Below are 12,296 nucleotides of genomic sequence, written 5' to 3' on the forward strand. Positions count from 1 at the left end.
CAGTATCTGTCACAACAAAGAATCAGAAGCAATATTTCTGATATATGAGGTTAGAAATCATTCTTTTGGAATCCCAGCTTAATACACTGGGAACTGTCTCTAGGATTTCTTCCCATGAGATGTTTTCTGTGTATGCAGATGCAGATGCACATGCACACACAGACTGCTATGGTACATGCTATTAAAATGGGGGTATGGGGCCGGGGATTTAGCTCAGTGGTTTCACCACCTGCTGCACAAGCAAAAGGACCTGAGTTCAATACCCGGTACCAAAAATAAAAATAAAAAATAAAAAAATTAAATGGGGGTATGTATTCCTTATGAAAAGTGTTTCTCAATTATTTTACTTTGCAAAATTAAATACACAACAATGTTGAGATTTTTGCAACAATATCATTTCTGCATGCTCTGATATGGCTCTAAGTATCTGTTCATTACATAAAGTCCTTACACACTGTGCTGGTCTTTACCCATATGTGTTTTTGGCTTACAGCAGGAATCTTCTCTAGTAGCAAATGAAAGATCAAAAGAGAAAAAACAACATCAGGAGGAAAATACTGGTAACACAAAAATTGGAAACAGTTTAAGAAATATTTGGAATTTACTTCCAGGTGGAATGATTTCCCTGTAGTTTCTCTGAGCCAACTGACAGAATGGCATGCCAGCAAAGGTAAAGAGGGTGAACAGTTTTTTTACAGCTGTAACTACTGTAGATAAATACATACCTAACCTGCAGTCGCTGGTTTCAATATATGCACCTTTTAGCTTTCTTCCAGGTGCATGAGTCAAGAGGGTATAAGATATAATAGTATTGTGACCAAGAAACACTAAAAGTAATTATTACCCAGAAATCTGACTGAAAGATTAGCTTCTATTAGCCAAACTGAATCCCTCAGGACTCCTTCTTTTCTACCCAACAGAAAAAGCAGGAATCATACGGCACTGGAGTGTATAGTACGATGTGCACCTTGACTGTAGTCACAGTCTGTACTCATGGAGGCCCAGTGTTAGCTTCCTGCCACTTTAACAAAATACTTGAGAGAAACAACTTAAAGGAAGAAAGAGTTATTTTGGCTCATGCTTCTGGAGGCTTCAGCCCATGGTTGGCTGACTCGACTCTTCCTGGGTCTGTGGTGAGGTGTTGTAGTGCGCAACCATAGTGGCACAGAGGATGAAATATTACTCGGACGTGATACCTAATCTGAACACCAAGAGGCCTAGAAGGGCTGTTTCAACCACAAGCACCCACCATCAGGGAGACTCTCAGGAGTAGCACCAAAGCCCAGGACTCTCTGGCTTTTATTTAGAATATCAGTGTAAGAGGGAAAAAAAAAAACAGAAGAAAAGCAGTTTGGGCAACTAGGCAGATTTTGGGGAAATTGTAAGCACAACATGCCTCAGTAATGTAAATGTTTAGTTGGTTAACCACTCATTCTCACAAAGCCTGTGTGCCTTTCCCCCTCAGTTTAACCATTCACTCCTCAACTGTGTCCCCTACGGGGCTGCAGAAACATCATGGCAGAGGCATGTGCAGGGGAAACCTGCTCACCTTCTGGTGGTGAGAAACAGAAATACAGAGAGGAAAGGGCCAGAGATGAGATAAACTCCCTGCAGGACCTAATCCCTTCAATGAGGTCCCACCTGCTAAGTTTCATCACTTTCCAATAATGCCATCAAACTATGAATCCACCAATGGCTTAATCTACTGATGAAATTAGAACACTTAAGATCCATTCATTTTCCAAAACCTCTCACTAACAATACAGGAGCCTTGCTGAGGACATTTTAGATACACATCATGACAGGCTGATACAGAAAAACAATATGGGGAAAAGGATAAATAAATATATGATATATTTTCTTTATAACAATGTGGTATAGTAAAAAAAAAGACTGAAGTCAGAAGAGCTGGCTTTGACTATTGGTACTATTCTGAAGAATCTCAGACCTATTAATATCTCTTCACTTGGGTTTGTCTGTTTGGTACTCAAACTATTACTTTTAATAATAGTTTATTTATATTAATCTCCAAACAAGCTAAAGGATATAAAAACAGCTTGATCTTCTGAACAATCTAAAATATTGAAAGTTTACAAATCCAATGTTTCAAATATTTCTTATTCATCATGGTTTTATTTTAAATTATTGCTCCTATTACTTTTCCTTAAGTAAAACATACTGTTTCCATGTTTCTATAAATTATCTAATAATTATCTATCAATAATGAGTTTTTTGTTTGTTTGGAGTCAGGGCCTAGTTATGTAGTCCTGTCAGGCTTTGTACTCACTATATGTAGCCCAGGCTGGCCTCAAACCCTGCTGGGAATACAGATGTGGGCAGCCAAGTCTATCAATTATCTTGTGAACTTGTTTGGTAAGTGGGACTTAGGGTAACATGTTGAAAATAGAGGCTTTCATTAGAAAAGTCAAAAAGAACAGCTATTATCCTTCAGAAAAATGATTTTTGGATAATTAGAGTTCAATGTCCAGGATATTCTACCTAAGCTTGAGATAATAATTTTAGGCAATGGGAAAATAAACACCTTCATGTGCCACAGAATACTTAAAAAGCAGAGGCTCTGAATCTATTTTGGTTAGATGGTTATTAGTTAATAAGACATATTAGTTAATAGAAGGTGTCTTAGCTATTTTTCTCATTCCTGAGACAAAATACCTGAGCCCGAAAGTTAAAAGCGGAAAGGTTTATTGAGCAATCAGTTTTTAGAGGTTTCAGATCACAGTTGGCTGGCTCCAAGGTAAAGTGGCACGGAAGAGGGCACCAGGGAGGAGAAACAGTCCATGGCAGGCAGAAGGCAGCAAAGAGCAAAGTAGTGGAGAAACAATAAGTGACAAGAAGCAAGCTACCCTCTTTCCATCCATTATATTCTATCTAGGATATCTGCCCTTGGGGCAGTGTGTTAGTTACTTTTCTGTCATTGTTGGGACAAAATACGTGACGCCCAAAGTTAGAGGGGAAGAGGTTTATCTGGCTCGCAGTTCATAGATGTTTCTGTCCAAAATTGGCTGGCTCCAAGGCAGGGATGACAATCAGGCATCACAGAGGAGAAACAAGATGGCACACAGAAGGTAGAAAAGGTAACAAGGAGGTTTCTCAGCATTTTTCTGCCCCTTTTATCTTATTCAGACTACCAGGATTAGGGTGGTAGCAAATTAAACCACATGTCGTGGTTTAGTAATCATACACCCTTAACCCCAAGATCATATACCAGATTCAACTACCCCTGAAAAAGAAAGTCCCACCTCATCCACAAGAGAATTTGGGGGGACATCTGAACACAAACTATAACAGGAAGGTAGCACTCATATCCAGGATGGGTCACGCTTTATCCTAGCATCATACCATGAATCAAACTCAGCATCACATCCTTGATCCCAGCATCACACAATCTAGGTCCAGCCACCTCCAATGAGCTCCACTGATGAACACATGCGACTTTGGGGGTACATCTAGATAGGAGCCATAACAGAAGGATAGACAATTCATGTAATTTATATACTGGTATATCACATTTCACAGTATTTGAAAGTAACATACCAAGTACAATATTAACAGTAGAGAGGCCAAATATCTATAGCCACTAGGGATATCGGTCAGTATGATAATAAGTAGGATACTATGATGACTCAATAAACCAAGTTGATACATATTTAGATTATTCTAAAGGGGATGAAATTGAAAACCCTCTTAAGGATGGATGTTTGATTTTTAACAAAGAAGTGTGAGCACACTGATGTGTCAGAAGAGTATAAGAACTCAGAAAGGTACTCTTTTAAAACATACATACACTGATAATTAAGAATTGGCTAGGATCCATTTTACTATTAAAATCTTAAAAGTAAGATGATATGGTAGAAATGTTAGCATTTAAAGTACTTCATTGTTAAAAACTATATTAAATCAAATCAAATTAAAGAGACCTAAATCAGAGTGAACAATTACTTTATTCTCCTGAAAATCATCCAAAAGCAGGTCTTCTGCAGTATGCCCTGTATAAGGGGTGTACATACCCCAAATGGTGTATATGCCTGTACATATGCACAGCTATTATCAAGTATTCAAAAATATATTCTAGCTTTTGATTTCAAGGAAAGTACCACACTTATCATCTTTAAGTAACACGGTTTATGCATTAATTAACAAAAATCACCGATCAAACCAATTCATTGTGTTTGGGGAATTCTTATGGTGGCCCAAAGGAATACTAAGTTACTCTCACTAGGAGGCTATAAGTCACCTTCCATAAACAATAGTCTTTCTGGGTTAGGGTAACACATGATTTCCTCCCTCTCTGAAGCAAGGATACACAGGGCCTGAGTCTTTGAGGGCCTAAGCACCTTACCCAACGTCTTCCGCAGGTTCACTCAGAGAGAGTTTTACACACACACACACATCCCCTGTGCTTTTCTCACTCTGAGTCCTCTGCCTGGGTAATGAGGAGGCACTCCTCAGTGTAGAGGTTGAAAAATCATCTTAAATGCTGAAACTGATGGCTCAGGAAATGCTTAAATTTCAATGATGGCATTCTAAATTGTGAAAATTGGAAGTAGATCTGATATTCACTTGCATCTTTTCATTATAAAACATTCCTCAGTCAACAAAAATGTATTAGGTGTGTCTTGGTTTTCTGAAGAAACACATCCATTTATGTTTTTATCCATAACTGATATAAGTGGATGATTTTCTTTTTTCCTACAAACTGTCAGAAAATTGTGACCTCTTTGGTGACCCTAAAAGAGCAGATCATTTCAAGTCCTATTTCTGGCTGCAGAGTTATAAACTAACCAACCCTCGATTCAGCATCAAACTAGTTTCTTACTCATAGCAAAAAGCAAAGACTTTTTTTCTTTTATTACATGTCCTTATGGTTCCTTCTTCCTAATGTTAATAGGAAATGCTGAAATATTCTATATAAGCAAGTGTTGGGTGGAAAAATAAAGAAACTTTTACTGCAAGTATTTATACCATCACCAATGAAAACAAGATATTATTGTCTTGCATGACCTTTCCTAAGTATGGGATACAGCATTTTACACAATAGTTTCTTGGTTCATGCTTCAATTACTGACCTTTACTGTGCAGAAAATTAATGCAATTTTCATTGTAATCCATCCGTACAAATAAGGCCACATGGAAGGATGTCACATATGGAATCTAATACAAATAGGAAATGTCAACTGATTGCTGTTGGCTGAACTTGGCCATTATCTGTTTGTTCTGGGGTCCCTTGCAAACTACACTTGTAACAAGCAATTTCTTACATGGGCCATCAGGATAAGAAAGGAAGACTTCCTCTCTTTAAAGTTTTGCCTGTATACTTTGCTTCCTGAAAGCCAAAAAACTAGTTATCTGAAACTCCTATGCTATCATTGAAAGACCACAAAAGAAAAGAAGGCAGAATGGTGGTGTCCAATCTAGATTCCAATGCACAGTACCACTGTGTACTTTTAACAATGAGAAGGAACAGTGACTATGGTGATGTCACATGCTATAATCCCTATTCCAGACAAAAAGATAGGACAGACCCCAGAGCATACCCTGGTCTGTGTGCCAGAGACATGCAGAAGACGAGGTGCACTCATCTCCTGGGGGGAAGGCAAGGGGCCCAGGCAGCCTTTCATCTTCCACAGTCAACCCTGATGGTATCTGGTGGGAAGCGGTGCTGGCAATTAAGGAGTGTCACTGTCAAGATGGATAGTTTGGCTAGAAAGGGGTTTCTCTCCTCTTCTGGTTTTGCACAAAATGGCTGTGTGTTTATAATTTGTAAACAGTTCCCCTTGGCCTGGGTGTTTTACAGTTCCCAGAAGCATGGTCTGTCATGTCTAACATGCAACAAAAGCCAGATGAGCTCAAGGGGAAGATCTTTCAGACAGGTCACTGTGGTGGGAAGTCACCCCATCACTGTGTGTCCAGGTTGGGACAAACACATCACAGAGGTGGAGGCTGCTACACATGGATGAGAAATGAGAAATCACCATACACATGGAGATGAAAACGTGAGGGTGAGCTAAAAAGCTTGCCAGTCTCCCCTACCAACAGAAGGGTGTAAACAGAAGTCACACTTCTATTTCAGGTTCATTCCTCTATAAGATTGCATGGAAATAGGAAACTGAAGCACAAAACACCCATGGTTATGCTCTGGCTCTTAAAAGGCCCCTTTGAAATACTTTGACAAACTGTCTCAAGGGTAGACTTCCCCTGGTGGGAGAGAGGAATGTCCTATTGCCAACTTTCTCCACATAGGGCAGGTATCTGGGCCCTTGGTAGGGTGAAAGGCAATGGCTCCCAGGCTCAGCCCTGGAGGCTCACCTGTTCCACCACTTCCCTCCCTCAGCCTTGCCTAGAAGACTTGACACAGGCCAAGTACCTCTATCTCTAGAACGTCAAGCTGCTCAGTGGAAGATAAGACCTGGCCGGCCATTGACCTAGCTGATGGCCTCATTTTGCTGCTTTCCAAGTACTGAATACCATGTTTTCCTCCATTAGCTCCCTGTTGGGTGCTCTCCTATATCAGATAAAGCAAAGACAGCTTCTCACGATTATCCCTAAAGGGTGGATGGGGTCCTTGTTCATGGATGGCTCCTTTAAGGAGCCTTGGCCAGACAAAAATGCATCTTCTTCATTCTTGAGCTTTGGTTTGTAAAAATTTAGAATTTTGCCTAGTGTGATAATGTTATATAATAAGAAACATATATTTGGTCCTTGTCCTTGGCTCCTGGCCAGAGCTTGTGAAATTCTTGAAATTTTATAAGTGAGAAGAGTGGTAGGAGTAGTTTTGCTATATTTGGTTTTGTCCCAGGTCCTGAAATAGGCAAAGATCTGAAAAGGTAAAAAGAGAAACTTTTGCCATGCATAACAAGCCCCTTTTTATCACTCTTGAATTAATATTATTGGGGAGGTTTGGGAAAGCCCTGAGGACAGGGAGCTGTGGGTCAGGAGAATCTGATTAGAAGGTTGAAACTTGCATGCACACTGTGCCTAAGCCCCCTACCTTCCAGAAATGGGATTCGGGCTGGACAAGGGTGTGGTCAACAGCCCCTGCTTAACAAAGCCTCCATTAGGACAACTGTGAAAGGAAACTGCTGTTTCACACGGCTATTAGGTTGCTGAGACCAAGGGGCCATGGAAGCTCCCTGCCCCTGCCTCAACCTTTTCTGAGCATCTCTTCCACATGGCTTTTCCCGAGCTTACTTTCTAGTAAACTCGTAAGCGCAAGTCAATGTTTCCTTGGGGTTCTGAGCCATTCTTGCATATTGTTGAACCCAGGTCGGAAGTTATGATAACCTTGACTTTAGAGGTGGTCATTGGGAAGAACAGATGCCCAGATTTACATTCGGTACCTCATATGGGTTTAAAACAACTGTGTGTAGCCTGGGGATTTAGCTCAGTGGTTTTGAGTTCAATCCCCGGTACCAAAAAAAACAAAAACAAAAAACAACTGCATGTGTGCTTGTGATTTTCTTCCGTGAAACATCTCATCATGCATTCCAGCTCAGTGATGACCATTCATATTCAATAAGCATTGTGCCCAGAAACAGCATCAAGAAGAAAGGTGCATCTGAATGATGTCTCTTCTAAAAAGGCTGTGGTCCCTCTTAAAATATTATACTTCATTATTTTACTATTAATGATCATCTTAGCACAACAAATATGATTTACTTGTAATCTATCCCCTTTGCTTCAAATGGCCAAAACCATCTGGTCGACCGAATTAATTGTAAGGCTCTCTGTGTCATGGAGCCAGTGCCTGCGAATTAATTTCTACTCTATAGGCATTTACATTGCATACTTCCCATAAGGTTCTCCCTTTTGCCCTTTGCTCTCCCACAATCCTGCTGTATGCAACCATCACCAGCCCCATCTACCCATCAGTTTTAGGGGACTGGAAGTCTATTAAGCTACAGGCAGCTCACTTGGCATCTCTCTTTATTCATTTAATTCCAGAAGGTTTGTCTGAAAGTGTAATGACAACAAAAGCAGCAGATTTGAGAGATTCTCCCAGGAGAAGAAAAGGGACAGATGTACACAGACATATAGCTGAAAACACTGCCAGCAACAGCTGGGAAAGTGACAGGCTCGGAAGTGGGTGACCACCCCACAGAGTGCAGACATGAACCTAAAGGAGCAGCAATTTTGCTTGATTTACTTTCGACTTCCCAGGCTCCCTTTTATCTACAAAGGGGAAGGCTCATCTTGGCTTATGTCCAAGCTAAGGCTTCCTACCAGTCTGCTCTTTAGAACATTTCAGTTATTCCTTATGTTTTACCCTCTTTTCTATCTCAGTTTTTAAAATCTTAGGAAGGGCCCAAACATCCCCCTGGTCCCCAGAAAGATGTTCAATTATCATCTGCCAATTGATTAAAAAAAATCTTTACAAGACAGGCAAGGTGATGGTTCCTAGTACCATGTTTGCATAAAGAGACAAATAGGTATTGGAGCTACTCCATTTTAAATAAACACAAGATATTGGTTTTGAAAAGTTACAGTATTACTGTTCACTCTATAATACTAAAAAATAGATGCAACTCGGGACAGCACAGTCTGCTACCAACCTGTGTCCCTTTGGGCTCGTGGAAGAGCACACTTACCTTATCATCCTCGTCGTCCTCCTCCTCCTCCATGTCTGTGCTCTCCTGCAAAGAAACCCCACTGTTTGTTAATAAAGTATCACCCGGAATTACCCAATGCAAATGAAGCACATAAGTATTTTAAATTTTTTTCTACAGAGTTGAAGTATGAGTATTTTAAAAAAATCATAACCTCTTGAAAATGCTTTTAAAGTTCAGAGACATTGTTGCAAAACTATAAAAAACATGCATAGTCTACATAAAACTGTTACCTATAAATAAAGCTATTAGGCAAGTGCCCTCTGAAGGCATCCAGCCTCAAAAATGCCTTGCCAACTTATGCTTTCTGTAAACAGTTTTTTTCTCATTCTGACAAATGAACCAACTGCTACGTTAAGTCTGAGAATACCGTACTCCATTTGTGCTGGGCTCATGGTTATAATGACAGCTCTTTCCCTTTGGGGCCATTACTGCAACATTAGACAGTAGAAAATGCATTCATCTGAATACAATCCATCTTAAGGATAAGTTACAGGTTTCTGTGTGGGATCTTTGCTTTCTGTGGGCTCTAAGGGTAGGAGGGGCAGGTACAGAAAGGAAGCTCAGCGCTCTGATGGGGACCTGCAGTTGCCTGGCTTTAGCTCACTAGAATATCAGCACCTATGCTGCCAACTGGCTGGTTCAGATCAGTTTAACAGTCATCCTAAATAGGCAAGTTTTTAGTCCTAACACTGTATGGTTTAAAAGCACACACAAATTGGTATATAATTGAGTCCTGTAGCTCAAAAAAGAAAAAAAAGCTCAATATTAGTAAACCAGGGTCCATTTTGAACATTCAACCTTGCAAAGATCTTGAATGTTGTTTATTATTCCAACAGTTAAAAAATATGTCAATATTATGCTCTTAAAAAGAAGTAACATGATGGATCCAGTGTTCTCTGCTACACTCCATAAAACCACTGGACAGTCACTCAGAAAGTTTCCTAGGGCTGGGATAGCCTTACCTCCCAGAATTCTCATGGGCTCCAGATAGCTGTTTGGGTGACACCCAGTGACCCCTGGGAAACTAACCTATTCACCACTGGCAGCAAGTGTGGCTCATGAAAGACAATAAATAAACAGGAATGTGACAAAGATGATTGGAAAAAATACAATTAGGAAAGTTAAAAGTCTCCACCTCGAGACACAATGCCAACATGGTTTCACTTTGTAACTTTACTCAAATGATTACTCCTCTGAACCTTAGTTTCATAAAGCATAAAATGAAAATGGTAGCTCCTACTTGTTATCATTGTGTTATCAATGTTAAATTAGGTGATAGATTTAAGTATGTTTTATAAATTAAAAAGGCTTTACATACATTTATATTCATAGACATATAAGTATATTTATGTAGAAATAACCATCTGTATATCTACATGCACAAATGTACACTCTATAAAGATACCATATTCAGAGTGGACAAAATACAATCTGATGAAGCATTATAAAAATATTAGGCAAAAGCATTTTGTATTACAGAAGTTTCTTCATAAAAATGCTCCTCAATTATACCCTGATAAAGCCTAGTCCTTAAAAGGGCCTAAACTTTAAACCCATTTATTTATCAGTTGGTTCTATTATCTTATGAACATAAATCCACTCCCACTGTACTAAATAATCAAAATCAAACAGAGTTTTGAAAATGCCTGTTTTTCTCTCCTGCCATAATACCTGTTTTTCTCACCTTCTCTCCATCATAAATGAAATCAGAAATACTTCCTAAATGTCAACTATTTCAGAGATGAATTTTTAAATAAGAGTATAAGAAAAAATACATGACAATGGTTAGCATTTAAGCCTTGAAAAACCTGGTTGTACCATCAAGAATGCCAAGATTTCATCATAAAGCTAATCTATAAATACAAATTTCTGCTCACTTAGAGCAGAAAAACATCCTCTGGACTGGGCTGAATGAGGAGGAGCAGAAGATAGGTGAGATAGGACCTTTTTATGCTTCCACAGGACAAGGACTTAAAGAATTCCACATGTTGACACCCGAGAAGAGAAGCATCTATGTTCACCCACCACTTGATTGCCCCAGGGAGCTGGCAGCCCTCAGGGATTCAGACCAGAGATCTTTGTGGGGCTGCCATGGTAGAAAAGCCTGAGCCAGTTTTCCAGAATTTTCCGCATGCCCTGGAAGAGATCAGGAGCCACCACACATTTTCTGTAGTGTTTGAGGTGGTTTCTCTCTGGAACTTCACAGAAAATCAGGTGCTCAGACAAATACTGTCATGGAAATTATTGGCAAAAAGCAAAGGGGGTCCCTCATGTCCACAGTGTAGGCTGACACTCAGGAACACAAGATATTGCAAAGGAAGACTCCATATTTTTCCTAATAATAAAGCTCTGTTGCAAAATGCTTGTGTGCAGGGCTACATTCACATCTCAAACAAAATAGAGTCAGGGCACTATTTGGTGGTACAGTAGTTGTTGTTTATGGTTGATAATGCATTTTCCCTACTCAAATGCTAGAACTATTTAAGTGTTTGCTTACCTGGCTATCCTGGGTGATGCTGGCCTTCCCTTTCATAGGTCTGATGAAATTGTAGAAAAACAGCAGCAACAACGCCAGGGGGATCATGTACAGTTCAAAATTCCAGACAGTGACCAAAAATACCTGATTGAAAGACAATTAGACCTTCTGAACATTTGATGAACAGTCTGGGTGGAGCTTATATTCCTATTCATTGACTTAAGGAGATTGAATCTAGACACACATATACACACAATGATGAACTCAGGTCTAGAATTGGTAGAAAATTAGAGAAACATAGAATGACTTAGCCTGTCATCCAATGAAACAGATGAATATAGTACCTCATACCCTGAAATCTCATTTCCCTACCAACCCTATTTTTAGTGTTCCCTACCAACCTCAATTTTTAGTGCCTGGATTTTAGTGTGACAAATTTCAGGGAAAGCAGAATTAGAAAAACTCAAGGTCATAAAAAGGCAAGTCACAGGTCAAATCTTCCCAACAGGCAGATTTTTCTGAACTGGAGGTATTACTGAGGTGTGGGGTGTTGTGGGCTCCTTCTATAGGTTCTTTCTAGGTTCCTGTTGTCCTGAACAAAGACTTAGACAAGTATAAACAGTTGTGAGGTTTTACATTTAATTAAGGTAGGAAAAGAAGTACTTTCTGCAGAGTGGGCCACTGAAAGAGAGTACAGTGGCCATAAGGTTGATGGCCAATGTCTTTCGTATCTACCATTCCTCAGGCTGATATTATATTGAGGTCACTGTGTCAAAAACCTTGACCTTGTTCCAGAAGAATTGAAGATAGCATTTTCTGATTGGTCCCAGATGCAGCCCTTGGGAACTGTTTTCCTGGGCATGTGTCCTAAATCTCAGTGATTGACAGGTCACGTCAACCTGTCTAGCCAGCTGGCCACACCCTAATCTCCTGCCACAGAGGGAGTGATTAGGTTCTCAATTGGATCCCAAACTTTAAAAACCCAAATTTTCAGATAAAATTTCACATTTCCAAAGCTCTTTGCAAATCTTAAAATATGCCAACTTTAAGACTGAATGAGCGCAGGAAAGTGATTGGCTAGCATTTTCTACATCAAAGTGTACACTTACCTGCCTAATTTTTATCAACCTCTGAAATATCTGTCCCCTATGTTAAAAGTGCAAGTGAGTGCTTGAGATTTGAATGCAAGTACC

The 12,296-nt window shown here is 39.7% G+C and overlaps 1 protein-coding gene across 7 annotated transcripts in view; it reads right to left on the reverse strand.

The window, feature by feature from the left end:
* The window catches only part of Mctp2 (multiple C2 and transmembrane domain containing 2), a 251,357-nt gene that overhangs the window by 25,183 nt on the left and 213,878 nt on the right, over nt 1–12,296 (reverse strand). For 6 of the 7 annotated variants that reach the window (XM_087188343.1, XM_087188345.1, XM_004852710.4 and 3 more), the window contains 2 exons: nt 11,125–11,247; nt 8,607–8,651 (listed from right to left, as the gene is read on the reverse strand). In XM_087188343.1, the coding sequence (XP_087044469.1) occupies nt 8,607–8,651; nt 11,125–11,247 (168 nt within the window). Of the gene's footprint in view, nt 1–3,360; nt 3,468–8,606; nt 8,652–11,124; nt 11,248–12,296 lie in introns of all 7 variants that reach the window. The other variant, XM_021264779.2, reaches the window with a different exon arrangement.

Source organism: Heterocephalus glaber, unplaced genomic scaffold, assembly GCF_053883595.1.
Source record: "Heterocephalus glaber isolate CG9 unplaced genomic scaffold, H.glaber_assembly_v1.0 deba00001531, whole genome shotgun sequence".
Lineage (NCBI taxonomy): Eukaryota > Metazoa > Chordata > Mammalia > Rodentia > Bathyergidae > Heterocephalus > Heterocephalus glaber.